General features: G+C 41.6%; 1 protein-coding gene across 5 annotated transcripts in view; it reads left to right on the top strand.

Moving 5' to 3' along the window:
• The window catches only part of KCNIP4 (potassium voltage-gated channel interacting protein 4), a 284,447-nt gene that overhangs the window by 237,422 nt on the left and 25,003 nt on the right, over positions 1-22,022 (top strand). For 4 of the 5 annotated variants that reach the window (XM_044418030.1, XM_044418029.1, XM_044418028.1 and 1 more), the window contains exon 2: positions 2,679-2,803. In XM_044418030.1, the coding sequence (XP_044273965.1) occupies positions 2,679-2,803 (125 nt within the window). Of the gene's footprint in view, positions 1-81; positions 98-2,678; positions 2,804-22,022 lie in introns of those variants that run through there. The other variant, XM_044418033.1, reaches the window with a different exon arrangement.

Below are 22,022 nucleotides of genomic sequence, written 5' to 3'. Positions count from 1 at the left end.
GATAATTCTCCTTGTCCTGCTCTCAATCCTGTCCCCACAACAACCACCCTGTGAGGTAGGTTGGCCTGAGAGTCTGTGACTGGCTCAAAGTCACCCAGTTGACTCCATGGCTGAGCAGGGTCTAGAACCCAGATCACTTGAGTCCCAGTCCTGTGCTCTTAAGCAGTACACCACAATGGCTCTCGTGATGGAATGCTTCCCTATGGGCAATGGGGAGAGTCTTGGATGTAGAATATTAGAGTTTCAGGGAAAAGGCTAAGCTAGAATCTTGCTTCTGAGCAGCTGGTTTTTTTGTATGTGCAGGGATCCGGGGCTTGGGGGGACATTTCATTAGATGAGGCCTCACCATTAGTCTGAATTAGTACAGTCCATTCCATCTGCTGTTCATGAGAACTAGGCATATGGCCCATTGAATCAAGGGTAGAGAAAGTACAAATTTGGGTGTTTTCAGTGGCCCTCAGTAATGACAAAAGTTAGGCCAAAGCCTAAAGTTTACATTTTCAAGGTTGGCATTTAATTAGCTCATTTGCAAATAGATTCAGGGAGACTTGGCATTTGTAATGTTAGGTCACCCTTTCTGTCAGTACCAAGCAAGGTGTTGTCCATGTTAATGCCATGTTCTGAGTGGTTGTTTGACTCAGATTACATTTCTATAGAAAGTTCAGCTATTCTCTTGAAACAAGGTAGATTTATTGATGTTTTTGTCCCTGAGTTCTTAAATAATCTGTGCTGTGAATGCTGTTTCTTGTTTAAGTATATTGCTGGCATGACAAAGAGGAATCATGAGAGAACATTACAAAAATTGATGCAGTGTGTGTTATGTGATGGCCTTTCAGCACATCATTTCTGAACAACATAATGTTAACCCCTTAGTGGAAGAAACTTAACCAAATATATGTTTATCAGGCTTGAGGCGGAGTTTTTTGGTAGGCCAGAGTGGGGTCTGTATCATTCCTATAGTAATTCATAGAAGCAGGCTCTCAAGGATCAACTTTTGTTTCTGTTTTTCCTAGCTGATAGTGCCAACAGAAGAAAGGTGATATGATATGTTTTCTTTTGCTGATAGTTTTAAAGTGCTTAAGTGCAGGCACTCGATATTATTAACATCTCCACCATTTATTCCTTAGAATGGGAACCTGGCACAGAGCTCTAGTAAATTCCCCATGGTCACCAAATAAGGATCAAACTATTTTTTCTTCAAATCATGCAAAGGGAAGTTATGCCTTATTGGTTTATGTACTTCAGTGTAAGCCTGCACAGTCCTAATTTGGATCAGGACCTTTATGCTCTAGGTCTGGAGAGGTAAGCTCCCCCACTCCCAATTTTCATCCCAGACTTCCATCCTGTACTCCCCACAAAGGGGCTGAAAGAAGGAAACACATAATCTCTACTGGAATTTTCAGATGCAAAAGTGGGGAAGCTTGTATCTTCCCTAGTCAGAGCACCATGATCCTAATCCAAATCAGGGCCCCACCTCCTACATTGAAATACATATGCCAGTTAGGCATAGAAGCTGCCTATCCATAATTTGAAGAACAATTCATTTGTCCATGAGAGCTTTCAAAGGATTTAAGCAAACACATGGAGGATAAAGCCACTACTAGTTATCTCCAGAATCACAGAAAACGATTCTGTGAAGAACTACAGTGAGAGAGAGCAATTTCCTTACATCTTGCTTTAGGGTTTTCTGTAGGGTTTGTCACACTGGAAACGGGGTTCTGTATCAGGAAGGCTGTTGTTTTGATCCTGTTGGGCTATTTTTATGTTCCCGTTTCCCTGGATGCACAATTTTTTGATGTTTGGATACACAAGTCTAGATAACTCGGAATCTTATATAGCAGTTTTCACCTTTCAAAGACTATGCTATTTGTGGGGAGAGGGTGGTCAGAGCCTATTCATGACAGTTGCAGAAACATGATTGAGTGAATAGCAGTGGGATTTGCAGGACCCTCATCCACTCCATCACCTAGTTGTGCTCTCCCTACACTGATATTCTGGCTCTGAAAGAAGCTGCTATGCTGATTTATTCAGAAGTTTGCATACACATCTGCTGCCCTTAATTCAATGAAAACATTTAAATGTTATTTTAAGCATTTTTAATTGGAGAACTCAGCTGCAAAACTTGAAGGAGAACAAAGTTAGATGGATAACAGTTTCATTTCAGTATTATGTAAGCCCATGATAAAATGCAAACTGAACAATATCTTCCATTCTTACATACTCTTAGGTAAGAATGTATAGGATTACAGCCTAAATAAGTTTGTATCGAAGTTCTTCACCTTTTATGAATAATACATGTGCTGATGGACCTCTTCAACTCAGACTCAGTGGAAAAAATACAATGTGTTTCATTTTCACACTTTGAAGAACAGGTGCCACAGTCATGGGAGGATAAAAGCTAGGATCTATGTTGTTAAAAATAACATTTTGGAAATTGAATTTAAAAGTAGCTGTAATCAACCACTCCCAGTAGTAGTATGTAATATTATTGAAGAGTTAGATTTTCAAACTCAAGGAACTATGTTTACTGTCAAGTGCTGCCTTTACATTCCTGTTGTTTATATGTACTGTTAACTTTCACAATTCCTTTGCTTCATTTATCCTCCGTTTATGCTTTGGAGAACTGTTTCCATATATGAGCTGTTTCTGCTAACTTTCCTTTTTGATTTGTCTCACAGACAGTGTAGAAGATGAAATGGAAATGGCCACTGTGCGGCATCGACCTGAAGCCCTTGAACTTCTGGAAGCACAAAGCAGATTCACAAAGAAAGAACTTCAGATCTTGTACAGAGGGTTCAAAAATGTAAGTGATCTTGTTGATCTTGTCATGAGCTCAAGTAACATCAAGTTCATGTGAATTGGTGGACAAGATTCTTATGCAGATCACTTCTGTAAAGCTGCCAAGCAAGCATAAGTTGAATTTGTTGTAGCATCAGGATACCAGTGCAGTTTGAGATGTGGTGGTGCTGGTGATGATAACTCTAGCAGTGATGGGCTAAGTTGCTCTGATGTCACCATGAAAGGGTGGAAGGAGGTGTCTCTGGATGGTAATGGATAAGCAACTCAGAACAGACTAGGAAAGGAGGGGCCTAGGAAATTAAGGAGTTGATGCACTGATTTGAAATTGCCAGTCTCAAAGTAAGGTGCAAATCTCTAGTTTTCTTGTGATGTTGCTTCCTTGTGATCTTACCCCCATGTAGCAAAACCAAATGTGACTCTATACTGATCATGAATTCCTCAAAGGCACATACCTTTTGATGTTGGATTATAGTGATGGCATCACCAAAATATGCTATCATTGAAAATGACAGTTGAAAGTAATCGTATGATTGCTTTGCTGCAGCAAGGACAGTCACAAGAACTGCATTATATTTATTCAAGTTCCTGGGCTGTTAATCTTATCAAGTTTGGAAGAAATATCAATCACTAATTCCATATTTGCCAGAAATACTGTGAAAGTTCAGAGTATGAACGATGCATACATTAAGTATTTTGTATGTACTGCTCATGTCATGCCTGTGTCACAACCCTGTAGAAGGCAGAAGGTGAGCAGATGACAAAATCGCTGTACAGACACTCTGAACTGGGTGTGAAAATACACTTTGCAGGGACCTGATTTTCAAAGACCCAAATCAAACTACTACAAAGAATGTAATTCAACCATACTTTATCACCTTTAAGTCTAATTATTTCTGGGATAGTTGTTTATTAAATAGCTTCTACTGAACTTGGTGGGGCTTAAATATTTTAACGTTACTGATTGAACCATAGACCTTGGAATAAAACTGACCTTCTAATGTGCCTGACAGTTCTGCACAACTGCTACTACTTTTCTCTCCCACTTCCTCTCTTCAAGCCTTACTTCGCCTTTCTCCTTTGCTGTTAGGACAGCCACTGTGGTGCAGTGGTCAAGAGCATGGGTCTGGGACTCAGGTGATCTCGGTTCTACTCCCTGCTCAGCTATGGAGCCAGCAGGTGACTTTGGGCCAGTCACAGACTCTCAGCCCAACCTTCCTCACAGGATTGTGTTGTGGGGATAAGACTGAGAGCTGGAAGAGAAGAATGATGTAAGCTGCCTTGAGTTCTTTAAAAAAGAAAAAGGCAGAGTATAAAACAAATAAATAAATACATTCTGTTGTATTCCCTCCTAGGGGAATATTTCACTGTGGTACAGTTAATGTTAGATCAGAAATACCCAATGTGGAAGAACTTGGAAAATATTTAAATGTTATTTAAAACATTTCTATACTATACCAAATTAGCCCAATGGCTCTGAGGATGGTTCACAATTTAAAATAAAAAGCAATTAATAATAATAAGTACTACAATTAACAATCCATAAAGTGATCAGCAAGAACAATCAAAAGACAATAAAACTAAATAAGTACAATAAACAAACAAATTCTACAAACAATCATTAATCAAATAAGATTCTACAGTGCCTTTATAAATAATAATAAAATTCAACAATTAAAATAGCTGGGGAATAGAAAGGTCTTAGCTTGGCAGTTAAAAGTTAGTTTCTCTCTGGGAAGCTGGTTCCATAGATGGAGCTCCACAGCCAAAATGGCCCTTATGCTAGTGGCCACCCTCCTTATATCCTTCATGGAGATGGAGCTCCACAGCCAAAATGGCCCTTATGCTAGTGGCCACCCTCCTTATATCCTTCAGAGGTGGCTTCTGGAGAAGGACCTCTGACAATAATCATAGGGTCAGCAGGTTTATATGGGAGGAGACCAGATAAGCAGGTCTTAAATTGTTTAGGGCAGGGGTCTCAAACTCGCGGCCCGCGGGCCAATTGCTGGGACAGGTGGGGCATGGGGGAGGGGCCCTGCGGCCTTCAAAGCGCCGGCGGCGCCTGGGCCGGCCTCCGGGAGCGACGCGGGATGAGCGGCCCACCACCACCACGGTGGTGGGATACTTGGTGCGGCCCAGCCTCACCCAGACTCTACTTCCAGCGGCCCCCAGGTCAGTTGAGTTTGAGACCCCTGGTTTAGGGCTTTATATGTTGGAATGAGCACCTTAAAGGAAGCCTGGACTTCAATTGGCAACCAGATGATTGTAGATGATACAGCACTGGGGTTATATGCTTGTGCCCTGGTGTTCTACTTATGTGAGCTGCTCTTTGAGCTGCTCTTTTTATTGGAGCTTTTGGCAATCATCAGGATCTGACATTAGTATGTTGCAAGTTTTCAGTAGAGGAACAAAGATTATTTTGCAGGCTGAAAATAAAGGTGAATGCAAACATTTCTATGTTTCCCTTCATTGCATTTGCAGTATTACAGGACCAGTTGGCCTTTCTGTGATGGTGTGCTGACTTTGGAAAGCTCTCCATACAGAGCAGGGTTTGTTAACTTGTGGTCCATAACTCCCATCATGCCTTACCATTTGCTATATTAGTTAAGGATTGTGCAAGATGTAGCTAAAACATCTGGGGAGTCACCTGCTACCCACCTTTGCCGTAAAGGTATGGGTAGTACTGACATTGCAATCTACTTGGGGCTAGGTCAAAACATTTTTCCAGGCATTTTAAACTGTTTATGTCACTTTAGACTGCTCTGTTGCTTTAGCTGAGTAATTTTGGGGGATTTAAATACGTTTTTACATTGTAATTGGAAAATAGGTTTAATAGGGCCCTCCACTCTCCAGGCTTTTAAGGCTGCCCTCAGTGTTTTCTGGCTTCCGAGTCTTCAGAACCATTGCAGATGAATCATTGCCAAGCTGCCACCACAGTGGGAGAACCCCATTTTGTAGCTGGCTTCCTGTCATCTCCACTTGCTACAAAATGAAACTATGATTGCTGCAGTCATTAACCTTTCAAACCAATGGCTCTGTGGCAGGCCTTGTATAAGTGGCACTTCACAGTAAATTGCCCAGACCGTCAAGTATGTGCCCGGCATGCAGCCTTTCTTTCTCTTTTGGCCACTGATAAGTTTCTTACAGCTAAAAATAAAAAAAAAACTTCTATATGTTTCTTTCTCTCAAGTAGTTAGTTAAATAGCACTCTTGCAAACAAATTAAACCCCTGAATTCCCTTCTTACTAGTATACACTCTGTAACCTTGACATAGTTTCTGTGGTGCACTGTCTTATCCTATGGTGGTTTAGATATATGTGATGGAAAACTGCGTATTTGTTTTTGTGTGTTTAACTGTCATAGGCAGTCTCCAAGTGACACATGTCCAATCTGCTGTATTAAGTTTTTTAAATTACTGTGAAAAATTGTCATCACCATAGAGATAGCAAGTGAAAGGAGAAAGAGGGAAGGCCTCTCAAGTATCACCATAGAGATGTAGTGAAGGGGTAGAAAAGGAAACCTCCAAAAAATCACTATTGAGAGCGAGAAAGTAAAAGAGTAGAGAGGAAGACCTCCAAAGCATGCCTTCCTGCCCCACCCATCCAGAGGGAAATCTCCCCAGCATTTCCTTCCTGCAAAGAGGAGGCACTGGTGAGTTTGGGTGGGTGGAGTATGAGATATTAGCAGTTTTCCCACTTTCATGGGGGTCCTGTGCCCCTAACTTCCATGAATGTGGAGGCCCAACAATATGTGATCCATCTTACATACATATTTGACTTACAGCTGAATTTCAATTTTCTCAGGAACTGAACTCATTAGTAAGGACTACCAAGGTGGTGCTGTGCCAGCCAAACCTTGAGGCAATGGAAGTCTGCTGTCTGTTAGTATGATGGATGGGCTGGTGTGTCTTCTTCCCCTGTGGGGTCATCAGTCACTTCTGGTGATGCACATTGGGACAAATGACACAACCAGGCAGGGGCTCAGTAGGATAGATCAGGACTTTGAGGCTTTGGGCAAGAGACTCGAGGGACTGAAGGTTCAGGTGGTCTTTTCTTCACTCTTGCTGGTCTGTGGACATGGGCCAACCAAGGAGAGGAGGGTTGAGGAGAGATGAATGACTAGCTGGCATTGGAAGAAATACTTCAGGTTCCTCAACCCTGGCAAATGGTTCCTTGCCAAGGGATTTCTGGTGAGGGATGGGGTGCACCTCACCAGGATGGGGAAAAGGACCTTCAAGAATGCTCTAGCAAGCTTCATCTGGAGGGCTTTAAACAGAAACCAGTCAAAATCAGTCAGGTGAAGGAACAAGATCAGGGTCTCGGGCAGGGCGATATAGGAGCTGGCATGGCTACTGCACTGAGGATTCGTGCTGTGCCAGGGAGGAGGAAGGAGGAGGCTGGGGGAGCTAGAGAATGGGGCTTGCAGGAAAGTGCTGTGATGTATGTAGACCAGTGTTAGGAGAATGGGAAGAAAGAGCTTGAGGCTCTTCTGGGAATAGGCAGGTATGACCTGGTGGGAATCACAGAAACATCGTGGGATGATAAGCAGATTTGGAATGTCAGCATAGAAGGATATGCTCTGTGAAGGAGGGACAGGAAGGGAAAGAAGAGAGGGGGTGTAGCACTATATGTTAAGGAAGGGATATGATGCAAAGAGTTGCGGGGGCAGGATAGAAGGGGACCAGGCGATCCCCTTCTAGAGAGGTGATCAGGGTAGGATTGATGGGTCTAGACGGGGCAGGGACTTGATAGCAATACATTATCACCCACAAGGTACACTTGAGACTCTGGATGGTGCTCTGATAGATCAGATTGGAAAGATATCCAGGGGAGGAACATACTTATAATGGGAGATTTCGACCTCCCTGATATTAGTTAGGAGATGCACTAGGTGGGGCTGGCAGGACTCCTACAAACATGGTATCAGGGAACATGGAAGGAAGGAGGCAGCCAGGGGTATCAAAGAAAGGGATCTGTGGGAAGGAGCTGAGATGCATGTACACCAATGCTAGGAGCATGGGTAATAAGCAGGAAGAGCTTGAAGCTCTCTTGGGGATAGGAGAGTGTGACCTGGTGGGGATCACGGAAACTTGGTGGGATGAAAGGCAAGACTGGAATGTAAGCAAAGAGGGGTAGAAAGGACAGGAAGGGAAAGAGGGGAGGGGGAGTAGCTTTATATGTCAGGGAAGGGATAGGATGCAATGAGATGGAATGTGGCACAGATAGGGATCTGGTAGAGGCGGACTTGGTGAAACTAAGGGTTTTTTGACAGGGGGAGTGACTTGACAGGGGGTATGTTATCACCCTCCAGGTCATCTTGAGACCCTGGACAATGTCTTGGCAGATCAGATAGAAGGATATCTCAGGGAAGGGACACAGTAATTATGGGAGATTTCAGTCTCCCAGATATTAGTTGAGAGACTCACTCGGCAGTGATGGCCAGATCATGTCGCTTCCTAGATGCTACAGAGGGAGGGTTTTTCATGCAGAGCACCTGGGGGGGTGGTATCCTTGACTTGGTCTTGACCAACACAGAGGAGCTGATAGATGGTGTGCAGATTAGGGGATCTCTGGATGTGAGTGATCACTCTATCCTTTGCTTTGAGATCAGGGGAATGGGGATGAAGAACAGGTTGAATACTACGAGCTGCGACTTCATGAAGGCCAACTTTGGTCAATTGATGCCACACTGGGGAAAGTCTCCTAGGGGGAGGGTACTAGAAGGCAAGGGAGTTCTGGAGTGGTGGATGACAAGAAGGGCGGTCTTGATATCCTAGTTGAGAAATTGAGGAGTTTTGGGATGGACCAATGCACTGTCCGATGGATCAGGGCATGGTTGACAGACCGAAAGCAGAGGGTAACTATTAGTGAGGAATCATCGGGATGACAGCTGGTGACAGGTGGGGTCCCCCAGGGCTCTGTCCTGGGACTGATCTCTCAAAAGCCTACAGCTGGCACTGACTGCGTATGTCATGGGAATGGCTTGAGCACAAACATTTTTGGCCAGACTGTTTTAGAAGGCACAGCTGTATGTGTTTAAACCACTGCTGATTATTTTTATTTAATCCTTAAACAATAAGATAATACAGCCAACAGGGAAAAGTGGCCAGTGGCTCCATATCAGCAGACTGTTAAGCATGCTGTTAGCTCATTGATATAAATGGATTTAAGCACACTTAATTCTTTCCTGGGCTGTGGCCAATAGGCCAAAGTATAAATTTATAATTTGTTGGCATTGCAACATTTGCCAACTCAGAAAATGTTAGTTAATCACAATTCCATAAAGAAAACTGAATCATGTCTTTCTGTCATTTCAGAGGTGCAAGAACACAATTACAGTCACAAGTGCACTAGTACTTGGAATGCTTTTTATAGCTGCACACTGTGAATGGATGTAACAGATTGATACTCATAGAGATATTCTTAATGCTCACAGTTTACATCCCAAAGTAAACTGTTTGCCCGGAGCAGAACACATTGTATATACATGTAATCACAGCAGCAGTTTAGAAGTCCTGGCCAAAATGGAAGCTGTTCTTAGACATCATACTGCAGGGAGATGTTAAGTATTTGAAAAATTAGGCATGGTATGGACAAGCTCATGTTTTCCCTGTATAAAACAAGTAGTGGGAATAGGTAGGATATGCTTGGGTTTTGATCATGATTAATTTTATTTCTATACCACTCAATAGCCAAAGCTTCTGGATTGTTGGTCATCAAAAGAGCATATAGATGAGGAAAGTTGAACCTCCTCTGTCTTACCTCTCCACTCTCTTATCATCCAAGACAGTGAACTGAGCCCTGAGATAGTTACACAGCTGCAGCATCCAACTTGTCTTGATTAACATCCTAATTGTCTTGATTAACAACAACTGATGCTCACCTCCTTCCTTCAGCAATGCCTTGACTATATTTTTATTTGTTATTTTATTGAAAATACCTTATTCTGCTTTTACCCTTCAAAATAGTCAATTAAGGCAGCTTGTGAAACACTTAAATATGCACTAATAAATAAAAAAAATACAGAATGAAAGCAACAGCAATCCCTTGCCTCAAACTAAGAAATGATAGAAGTCTAATGTTATTTATGAATATTTATTAGGTCAGATATTGTACAAGTCTGTGTTCCTTCCAGAGATATTTGCAACCATTGATCATGGGTAATCATAGTAGCATAAAAGACACCATTCCTAAGTAAATTGATCCTCTCCTGGTTAGGTATAAATTATGTGTAATCAGTTACACATAATTGGTTCCATTAGTTTGATTTATTTGTTTATTGTACTTCTATACTGCCCCATAATAGCCCATATGCTCTCTGTGTGGTTTAGACGTGGTCTTGACTAACATCAGCTAGACTAGAGTACAGATAGCCATGTACAGATAGCCAATTGCACTTCACCACAATGTGCACATAATTGCTAAGCACTGAAGATTATTTTGCCTCACATGATCAGAAACCATGGAGTAGTACATTTTCCCCACCACTTGGCAGGAGGCTGCAGATGACCAACTTACTATGTGGTTAACACTTTGATAAATGATAAATTGGAAAAAAATATTTTATTGCATAACTCTCAGTCTGAAGAGTGATCAGTGGATGCATGGCAGATAAATCAATAATCCTACCAAATTGCTAGGAAGTGGGCAAACCACAATATTTAGCAGATGAATGGCAGAATGTTCAAGAGTGTGAGTCTGCACAGCTATAGTCTACTGGTTCTTGTGGTCATTTGTGTCTGGTAACATGACATTCCATTTTACTTTGTTAGTGGAATTCAAATGAACTGCAAGCTCAGCTTGCTTGCCACAAACAAATTAGCAGGCTTAGATCATTTTTTTTCATCACAGTCTTAGTTGCATCACAACTGATAAAAGCTTGGTAATCTCACTGCCACCAACAGAAGCAACAGGAAACAGAGGAGAGCATTTTAGTTAAAAGCTTATGTTTATTTAGCATCCTCCATCTGTGAGACCCTGAGCAGACTTAATAAATAAATATGACAACCCCCCAATCTCTATTTGAGTAAAGGTGGACTCAAAACAATCACTTTCTTGAGTTCTCCATAGATTTTTCATTTTCAATCATTCTTTCACTGAAGCTATGTAGTGTGACTTTCTATACTTCCTGGTAATTTACTTTGCATGGATTTCTGAGTCATCTGCCATGAATCCACTGATTGCTCTTTGGACTAAGTCCTACAGTTCCCAGCGTTTCCCAGCCAGCCATGTTAAGAACACCTAAGGGCAGAAGAAAAGCCCTGCTGGATCAGACCAAGGGTCTGCTTGCTGTGGTGTTTCTAATAACCGGCACCTCAACTGGTGTCTCTTTGTTCAGTAATCTGATCACTCATTTTAAAAGCTAAAAGATGTGAATGTCTTTAGATAAACTACAAGTAAATTATTGAAGAAATGAGTACAAGGAAACCATTTTGGTTTGGTGGCTGAAAAGGAAGAAAATGTTCCAGAAGCAACAGTGCCTGCAAGTACAGTCACCCCCTCCTGCTCCTACCTAACCCCACATGCCCTGTGTGACTAGGAAAGTGTTTGTAGCAGCAGATTCTGTGCAGCCTCTCTGAACCTTTGGTTCTGCTACATTAAGCTTAATTACAGCTCCTAACTCCCTTGCTGCTGTTAAGAACAGCATAATCGGATCTCCTGCTGGAGTGATGAGCTCGCACTGAAAGTACAAGAACTCTGAATTCACCCAACAAAGCACAATGTGTTTGGGATTCTTGTGTAAGTCAGATGGTTTGCCAAGTTATTTACAGATACTTAGTTGCTTAATACATTTAGGTTTCTGAAGTAATTTAAGTGAGTGTGGGTCCCAAGACGTTTCTGTGCCTGAGGCCAAGGGCAGGATGTTACTCGCTCTTCAGGCCAAGTGCAGATAGCAGCCAAACTGACAATTGACTCGGGGATGGGATAGTCTGAGGAGAGACCTCCACAAGGTCTGAGGAAAGAGGTGTGTTTAGGAGAGCTGGGACTGCTTGTTGTTGTGGGCCAGGCCAGGTTGTGTGACACACACAGCTTTGTCCTCCCAAGCAGGGGAATAGCAGGAGAGCAGCAGAGAGGCTACTGCTGCAGCCTGCCTGCCTCTGCTGCCTGACACTTGCAACTGCTGCTTGCTCCACTGTGCCTAATGGTAGTCCCACTAAATGCAGCTTCCCTTTCCAGAGCTGAAGGGCAACCCGGTTGTTGGCTGTACGGATTGACTGACCTTCATGATGAGATTAAGATCTTTTTCCCGCGATGCCCAGAACCCCCATTGCACTTAAAATAAAATGTGGCGGGTGAACAGGTGAACACCTGTCATGAAGCATATTTAAAGCAAGAAAGGAACCAGAGAAGTGCTGCTTATAGCATGGCAAAGTTGAAAGATTAAATGACTGAGCAAGCCTTTGGTTCTCTGATGTGACTGGCATTGCCCAGCCAGGGGAAGCAGCATTACTGAAAACATCCCCCCCGTCCCCCCCACACACACACAGCCAGGTGGAGTGAGTGAGCAATTGGCAGCCTCTGAAGAGGAAGGAACAAACAATATGCACAGTATCTGCAAAAGGGTACCTGGGGTGGGATGTGAGTTGCCTGTCAGTTGAGCTACGGGAACCGTGACAGGAGCAGGTAGGGAGGAACTGCTCTACTGCTTAAGCATCCGGACTGTGTGGGGAGTGGTACAGCAAGGTGGGCAGAGGCGAGACTCATTTGGAGTTACATTTAGTGTGGAAACAAGTCCCTTCAAGGCTCCTTCAAGATAACACACAGCTGGAGAAAAGCAGTGACAGGAAAGCACTTAATCAAGAAGGGAGGCAGGGAAGGAGCACAGGTGGCAAAATATGTACCTGAAGAGGAATGACAATGGGCACAGGCTGCCACATCACATTCAGTTGCTAGGCAGGGTTTGGGTCGGCGGGTGGACTTCAGGAGGCACAGTGCCATCTGTTGCTAGCCGGTCCTTGGGAAACAGCTTGCCTACGAAACCGTAAGAAGCTGGAGGTTTCATTGCACTTGCCACACAACTTGCTAGGTTATGCATGGCTTTTCCTCAGCACCGTGGTTTGTTCTTTTTCTCACTTGACTGGCTTGCCCTGGTTATTGGCTCCCTCCTCCTCCTGAAGCAAGCTTTCCCAACACTTGTAAGCACGTTCTTACGGTGCTTGACGTCAAACCAATATTGATATGAATATATTCACACTATACAAAGCACATGATAGTACAGTCAGATTATTTTATTTATTATATTTACATCCCACCTTTTTTCCTTTCAAAGAACCCAAGGCAGTTTACATAATTGTCCTCCTCTCAATTGCATCCTCATAACAACAACCCTGCAAGGTAGTTTGGGCTGAGAGTGCTTGACCCTAAGTCACGCAGTTAGCTTCATGGCTGAGTGGGGAGTAGAAACCAGATTTCCTGAGCCCAGTCCCACATTCGTAACCAGTACACTGCACTGGACAAGGCATAAATGGGCATTTTAATCAATCTGTGAAGCAGCCCTGAAACACAGGAAATTCACCACAGCACCAGATATGACAAGCTCTTCCCCTGGCTTTCTGAGCAGTTGCTGCTTTGGAGCTTTCAAGCACACCCTCATTCAGTGCAAGGAAAAGATATCCTGGAGGAGAAATTTAAGGAAGTGGTGACCTTTAACAACCAAACTTGGGGTTTAGTCACATACCTTTCCCTTCTATGACAAGCTTGCCTCCGTCCTTATCAACTGGAGGGACATATATAAGGACACATAAGTGATTGCAGACTAAAAAGTACATTTCTCCTGAAATTATTGGTGGCATTTGAGACAGTTTCTAAGCAGGCTTTTTGCAGACCTGCACAGAGCAGCATTTCCATCCAACATTCCCCTCCCCTCCAGCATCACACCTCCCTTCCTGCATGCTCAGGACCATCTCAAGACGTTCTGTGGGGGACAGGATCCAAAAGTTTTAATAGATAGATAGAGGAACCCATGTGCCCTCCCTTTGTACATAATCACGTTCTTCAAAACTCCCACCCTGTGCGCTCCCCTATGCCAAATGCTTAGTAGAATGCCAAATGTCACTGTAATCAGAGTACCACACTGGCTTTAGTTTAAGGGAGAAGGGAAGGAGGGTGGGATATAAATAAACAAGTGCCTTATAGGTGCTGCAAAGTGCTGTTTTCCTAGTGATAATCTATTCCTCTGCCCACTGCAGTCCCTCCACCAGTTGGAGAACGGGGATTCTTTGTAGATACCGTGATACCATTTTCCTGAGTGTATCAATACTAATGTGTTTGCCACAGCTTTGTTTTGCTGGGAGAAGGGAGGGAGAAGCTATGCAAAGCAGGGCTAGGGGTGCAGGTGGGCAGGCAACAACGGGCAGGGAAACTGTTCACATGAAAAGTTTTGTATTACTTCATGCTGTGCCATTTTAATTCCTATTTTATTTGATGTTTGTTGTAAATCATCCCAAGATGCCAGTAGAGGGACAGTCATCAAAACCTTTAGAGAGAGAGAGACAGAGACAGAGACAGAGACAGACAGAGAAGACAAGTGGAGACATAGATGGAACAATTGGAAAACTATTGGGCTCTTTGACTATGACTGACTGCCCTAGGAATGGAGATGAGTGTCAGAGATGAGAGCAGAAGAGACTGGTGATGGAAATTATGTGGGTATCAGGCAGTGCTGCTGGTCTGACTGGGAGATGGCTAGCTAAAGCATGGCTGGTTAAAGCAGTGGGGTAGGAGTGAATGGAGAAAAATTTCCAAGCCACTTGAAAGATGCTGAAGAGGGAAGAAGGCAAAGATGACTTTCCTTCCATGTCTGAAGAGAGGGCTATGCCTTCCATTTAAGTCCTTCTATGCCTGGCTTAGTAAAAGGAAGCCAGATGGAATTGTAGCTGTTCTCATCTAAAATACTGTTGTATGCATGGTGATGCCCTCATTCTGCTACTCCCATCTGAAATAGGTTTTGCAGTCTTTTAGAAAGACTTCCAAAATCTGTTTCAAGAGGGCAACCTGAAAAAGAAAATATGTGTACCTTTGGCAATAATACAGTACCACACATCTTTCAAGTAGCTGAACAGGTACTGTGTATCTAAAACCTCTGATTCAGACAAATAACCAACATTGCCTGCATTATTTTCCAACTGTTTGCAGCTGTGTGAAATGTCTATTCTCTGGTGAATATAGAAGGGGCAAGATGGGAGTTTGTGTAATGTAATGGCTGCGAATAGGAAGCAATCTCTGTCTCAAATTACACCTTAGTCACTTTGCTGGTCACTTTAGAGAGGCCCATCTTAGTCCATCTATGTACAATGCAGGAACAATATGTGGATGGGACAGATAATAACTGCACATAACACTGTCTTTTAAGGCTACGAGGAAGGTGCAGCTAGCCTCGTTGTTGTAAGTTGCCATGAGAGTTTTGTTCAGCTGATGGAAAGTCATGAATGATTCAAATAACTCTGAGAAAGCAGCTGTTAGGGGACCAAGGCTCCTGTTGTCTAGAAAAACAGATTTGAGCTGTTCAGGTGAGCCATTTGAGTGGCTGAAATTTCATTTTCTATGAAACTGTTAAAAATATAGGAGCACTGTACTATTTTGCAGGTGACTATACCTGACTGGCACAGGATGTGAGGATGGACCTAGGTCTAGTCCTCAGCATCTCCAAATAAAAGGATCCCAAATGCCATGACTGTAGAGTCAGAGTAGGCTAGGTGTGTGACTGCACAACAGTGTAAGTCAGTTTCATTCTTACTAATACGGTGTTTTAACCATACACTCTACTTTAGGTTCGGGGTTACATACGAAGAAGCAAAACCACCTTCATCAAAGATTATGTATTGTTTAGTGGATACCGTGATGAAATATGGATGCAGAATATAAACAAGCAAAACAAAGCAAAAATACCCCTTCCCTGTAGCCTTTTGGTTCCTTGAATAGTCCAGCTGATATTCCATAAGGCTTCAAATGTCCCTGAGCATGAGACAGATAAATTCCTCTCTCTGCAGACCAAGAATGAAAGACCATGTCTCTTGTCATGGATTTTATAAACCTCTTCTGCTACTGCAGCAGGCACCTAGGCTTGCATGCCCCCACTTTCCTGTTTCAGTAAGATAAACAGTTTCATTCTTGCTGTAAAGGTGGGCCTCTGGTACTCCTACATACAAGCTGAAGGCCATGAGGCCTTGTCATGCCTTCAAGAAACTGTTTTGGCTTTTGGACACTAGGAACATACACTATAATAGCTGTTGAATCTTAATAACCTTGCTGTTCTTCCTCCTGTACAATACTTATGGGTAAGACCATGATGAAACAATACTATCCAAAGGATAGGGTATAGGGAAAGTGTTATCCTGTTTATATTCCTGGACCTTTCCAGAACTTCACTTGTCATTGACATTTCTGGACATGTTTCTGGATAGTCTGTCATTACCTCTCTGGAATAGGAATTGGGGGCACTGTGTTGGACTAGTTCTAGACAGCTGCTTCCATAAATGGGACAGGAAGATTCTTGTTTAGCTACTTGGAATTTGTGATGTGGCACTTTGTCCTTCATGCCTTTTAACAACTACCAAAAACTGCGCTGTGAGGTCATCTGAGGTTTTGGAGTTGGATATTCTTAATATGCTGATAAAACCCAGCTCGTTTTCACAAAATGGATTCAGGTGAGGCAGTACCAGTCCATATCAGTTAACTAGATGGCCAATTAACTAAACTTCAGCCCATACATGATGGAGGTACTCTAGGTGCATGACTTATCTGTATATGGTGGGATGGTAGTCTGAGATTTGAATTTTTCCTGAACAATCATATTCACACATTGCTCATTAATTTAGCTTTGCTAATGGTTGTCCATGCAATCTCCATGGCATAGAGTGCCTTCCTCTAGCTGAGCCTGGGGTGTTATCATTGACAGAGACAGCTAAACCATAGTTATCTATGTTCTGATAAACTCCAAGTTAGATAACTGCTAGTAATTATTTGCAGACTGTCGAAGCAGCTGCAATAAGTTCAAAATATACAGTAGCTCTTGGAAATACTATACTGGCATTATTTATTTATTATATTTATATTGTACCTTTTTTCTTTCAAGGAACTCAAAGAAGCTTGCATAGTTCTGCTTCTCCTCTCAGTCTTACTACCAGAGCAACTACCTTGTGAGGTACATTGGGCTGAGAGTCTGTGACTGGCGCAAAGTCACTTAGTTAGCTTCATGAGTGCGAACTAGAAGCCAGATCATCCAAGTCCCGGGCCCATGCTCTTCACTGCTACAGCACGCTGGCATGTGACGCTCTACTTTTCTGAGCACAATTCGTGGTACCAGTACTTGTGTATCTGAAAGTTTGGAGGCCCATTTCTGGTTGCCTCTATGCTCTGAAGGAAGATGGAGGGGGATATGACAGAGATGTTCTCAATGGTGACGTCTCAGCTTGGATTCCTCTTCCCAGAGGGATTTGTCTACCTCTTAGCTTCTCAGCACATCACAAGATCCCTTTTATTTTTCTAAGCATTAAAAAATGTCTAAATCTGTATTGTTACGATAACCCATTTTTTAAAACAAGCATGTTTTAAACTGAATGTAGTATTTCATCCAGCATTGTGTCTGAGCATATGTGAGAGCAGCCTTTGTCTACTTTTTAACTTTATTGTGCTGGAAGATAGAAGTAGAATCAAAAGCACCTCTAGCTCTCTCTAGGCCAAAGCACCATGTTTAAGATATGGAGCCACAAGCATTTCCAGGCTTGAATATAAATATGAAATAAAAGCTTCACCTGTAAATTTATGGACAGTATCTAAGAGTTTAATGCCACAAACCCAAATAGCTCTAGTGGAACTCTACCAAATCTTTCTGTCGACAAGTGGTTGTCTATTACGCTTGTGTAACTGGTTGAGCAAACATGTGGAAGGATTTTTTCCCGCAGTTATCAATAGAGAAATGACAAATGTGTTGACAAACCTGATGCTTAGCAAGTTGCGCAACCATGCTTGCACAAATATAATCTTGGCTAGATACTTCTCTTGCACACAGTTCAGAACCGAGGTTCCACTAGCATAGTGTCATTTGCAGTAACAGAGTAACAGTGTTGAATACTGCTCTATAAATTGAATTGATTAGGAGCAAAATTGCTTAAAAATCTTTACCATACACTTCCTCACAAATTTCTTCTAAAATATTACCTGAAGTGTTTAAACAAAATGTTTGGCTTATTGCCAGCAATGAAAGGACTTCTTAATGCTTAAATTTGGCTGTGGGTATAATCTCACAATGAAAAGAATGCAAGAATCAGTTCTACTGAACCATAGGGATATTAAATGAATAGCTCTCTAACCAATCTCTCTCCCTCTTCCTCTCTCTCTCTGCCCACTCCACCCAACAGAAGATAACTGAAGTTTCTTTTTCTTGTTTTAATACTTTGCAATATAATTGAATCAAACAAAGATAATTAGAGGAAAGCGGAGAAAATCTATTATTATTCTCCCACATACTGGGGATAATATCACCAAAACTATATTAATTCTGGTTTTAAGGCTGAACTCTTAAGAAAATGATTCAACACTGTATCCTAATAACTGTTAATAATTTGAAACATTTACAATTCCTTCCAACTGAGGATCTCAGGGGTGCCAGGCATATAATGAATGAGGGCTCACAGCACTCATGCAAAGCAGCAACATATTCCAGTTAATAAAATAATTAATCTTCATTTTTACCTTTTCCAGTGCAAACTTTGGTGAAATGATTTCTGTGAAAATGATATTTTAATTGCTAACAACACTGTATATTTTGCCCTCAGCAAATGAAAAATTATAATTAAGGGGATTTGGTAGTTAATCTTTAGACATTTTTGTGTATAGGGCAGGGTATAAATATTTTAAAAATGAATGAATGAATAAGTAAATCAGTATGACCAAAGTGAGTATGAATGAAAGGAAGAAAATGAACAGGCCTGAAATAACTGATCCCTTAGGTTTCTATAGACCAATTGAAATTATTTTCCTCCCATTTAAAATATCCCAGTAATGGTGGGCAATTTCTGAAGCCTATCTGTATTTTACCTACAGGGCCAGACTCCCAGGGCTGAAATATTCATTTTATTAATTGCAAAACTTAATCAGTAGATGACTCTGAATTGTATATAATGGGTGGAATATTATAGTTTGAACCCTCCACATAGCATGGAAATACAGTGGTGCCTTGTTCTTCGAACGACTCTAAGTTGAACAATCCAGAATTCGAATGTTAGAGTCGAGAAAATCAACTTCACAGTTCAAATGATGCTTCTAGGTTCGAACTGCAAGTGAAATGAAAAAGATGTGGTCACTGCAGAAACATCACCTGTTGTGTGCTCAAGTCACCTCTCGCTGGGAAAGAATCTCTGTACCTTTTTAGTGAGTGCCTTTTCGATCTTTTCAGTGCCTTTTCTCGCTTTATTTTTTGGTTATATATATAACCTCCACATACTGAAAAGAGCATTGTTTAGGGTCTGGGAACAGATTAATTCACTTTTCATTATTTCTAAGGGGGAACTTTGCTTTGTACTTCAAACAATTCAGAGTTTAAACAGCCTCCTGAAACTAAGTTCAAAGTATGAGGCACCACTCTACGGGTTACACTGATGTTGTGAATTTACACTGGAATAGTGGATTGTGTAGTAAACCCCTGTTGGTGTAGAACATCATCAAAGAAAGGGGGAAATAGAAGGTATTGGAGGTGTGACAATGGGGAGGCTCAGGAAATGGCTGCAGGCTTGTGCTTCTCAGGGATTGCTCTCACTGCTATATAGCTATAACTACTTAAATGTCAAGAACAGTTTTAATTGGTGAGGATATTTTGACCTGGGTTGATTCTGGTATTCTATAATTATTACTGGAAAAGAAAATATTAAATATACTTTTTCCCCTTTCTTCCAGTGAATAGAATGTAATTCACTTGTAAGTTGTCTCACATATGTACCCATTTTGAGGGGTGTTTTGGGGGGATTTAATATTTCAATGTATTTATACTTAATTGATCACTTAAAGCATTCCCTAAAATGTTTAATAGGTTGATCTTACTACTTTTAAATACTTCCTCAAAGTTCAGTAAATCTTTAATACCAGTGAGAGTTCAACATACAAAAAATAGTTTCATACTTTCTAAATATTGTATTATCTCTGACAGAAATAGGAGCCAATCATCTTGGAAAATACAGTGTTTGAGTAGTCAAACTAGCTGAAACACAGCAAAGTAATAGGTACCATATTATAGATCTAAGCAAACCATCTTTTAAGGTAGATTCAGTTTTTAAACTTTTGCTACTGTTATGTTTCTGTATTTAAAAGATAAAATGCTACTTGTCATAGAAATGTATGATCCCAAAACAGAGACTAGGAGTAGAAATGATATTACTAGTTGTAATGAAGCAGCTATCATTGCTCCTGGTAAAATGCCTGATCTTTATTTTATTTTGGTCTTTTCATTAATCCGGTTACTACAAAACTTTTGGAGGTCCTGAGTTTCTATTTTTACTTGATGACCACAGAAGAGAGAAGTTTCTGACAATGTGGGCTTATTATCAGAATTACCTAGATATATAGTTCCTACTGAAAAAAGAAGTGCATCAAAGTTCAAAAATAATGAGAGAAATGAACTTGACCAGTGCTTTCTGTTACTCCCAATAGTTCGCATATTTGGAATTGCAGACATGTTAAAACAGTTTAAATAACAGGAAGCAAAGATTAGAAAGAAATCAACAATTTGTGCAATGGATGAAAGTAAACAATAGGATCCCTCAATGTTTTGTATTGGAGGATTAATGCTTTTTAATTTGTTCATATATGATCTGGAGTTTGGGGAGAGCACTGAGTTGACCATGTTTGCTGAGGCCAAATCGTTTACAGTGCTTAAAACAAAAAGAGTTAAGAGCTCCAAAAGGATCTAATGCCCCTGCAGGGGATGGGGGAGTTCTAAGCATGTATGTGCTAATGGGGCTTGAGCTCTTGATGACTGACCATAAAGGGATCTTGGTCATGGTGAATACCTCAATGGATATATTGATAGTAAGTGGCTGCTATGAAAAATGCAGACTTAGGGTTTGCTGCTGTAAATATGCCTTCACTTAAAAAGAAAAAAACCCCTATTTTTCCATGTGACCATGCTAGAAATACTATATACCAAAGGTTCACAACCTCTTTGGATCCATGGGCACATTTGGAAATCTGAAAAATGGTTGCTAGCACCACCACAAGATCATTTGCTCAGAGATATATCTGTTCACATGTTTGGCTGCTGTAGGTGCCTGGCTAGGCAAAAGTGAGTGAGCCAAAGAAGGGAGAAACAGCTGGGAGGGATGATAAAATAACAAGGGAAAGGGAAAGACGGGAAAGAGAACAAGGGTAGAAGTTAGAAGGGGAAGGAAAGAAGACAGCGCTAATGTGTTTCATAATTTTCTTACAGCATTTTGAAGGGGGCGGGGAGGGGAGAACTTTATAGGTGCCATTGGAGGTTCTTATGTGGCTGTCATCATGCATGGTCACTTATGTATTTGTGGTCACCAGATGCACCTCAACAAGGATATTGCAGACTTAGAAAAGGCACATAAAAGAGCAATTAAACAACAGAATTCACTGCAACAGAGTTGTGATGGATACCAGTTTGGAGTGTAACACTTAGATTTTTCTGAGGGTTGTATACTACCTGTATATTATCAGAGGCAGTATACATCTTAATACCACCTGCAGAGGAACATGCGGAAGAGAGTGATATTGTGCTCACATTCTGTTTGTGGGTTCCAGCCATTGTAGGAACAGAAAATTAGATTAAGCAGGGCTTTGTTCTGATTCAGCAGGGCTCTTACTATAGTTTTACATTGTTTCAGCTGTTGCTGTTTTGCTAGGAGAAATAAACAAAAAGGAATAGTAAAAAAAAAAATCTAAAGGACAGAATGCCAGTTGAACAACCTACATATTACAAGGAGGCCTAGTGGTTCTAGTTAGTGAAGGCTAGGTCATCCAATGTTAAAGGTGGTAGCTGAGTTTTGTCACTGCGGTAATATTCCACATGCGTTACTTTTCCTAAGCAAAACAAATAGCCTTTCACTTATATGGAATAAAGTAGAGGGGTATATTCATGGATGCTTTTGGAGTGGGAGTAAACCTTGCCACCTGCTGACTTTATGAGAAGCAGGTTTTGCCCTTTCTTAACTGTGTTCCAGTTTGCAGCCCATTTTCCTTTAGGAAGAAAACTGTTAACCAACAAGAGCCAAG

This window comes from Varanus komodoensis, unplaced genomic scaffold (genome assembly GCF_004798865.1).
Source record: "Varanus komodoensis strain SLA01 unplaced genomic scaffold, ASM479886v1 scaffold9, whole genome shotgun sequence".
NCBI classification, from domain to species: Eukaryota; Metazoa; Chordata; class Lepidosauria; order Squamata; family Varanidae; genus Varanus; species Varanus komodoensis.
Note: the sequence above shows the minus strand (reverse complement) of the source record. Positions and strands in the feature narration are given on the sequence as shown.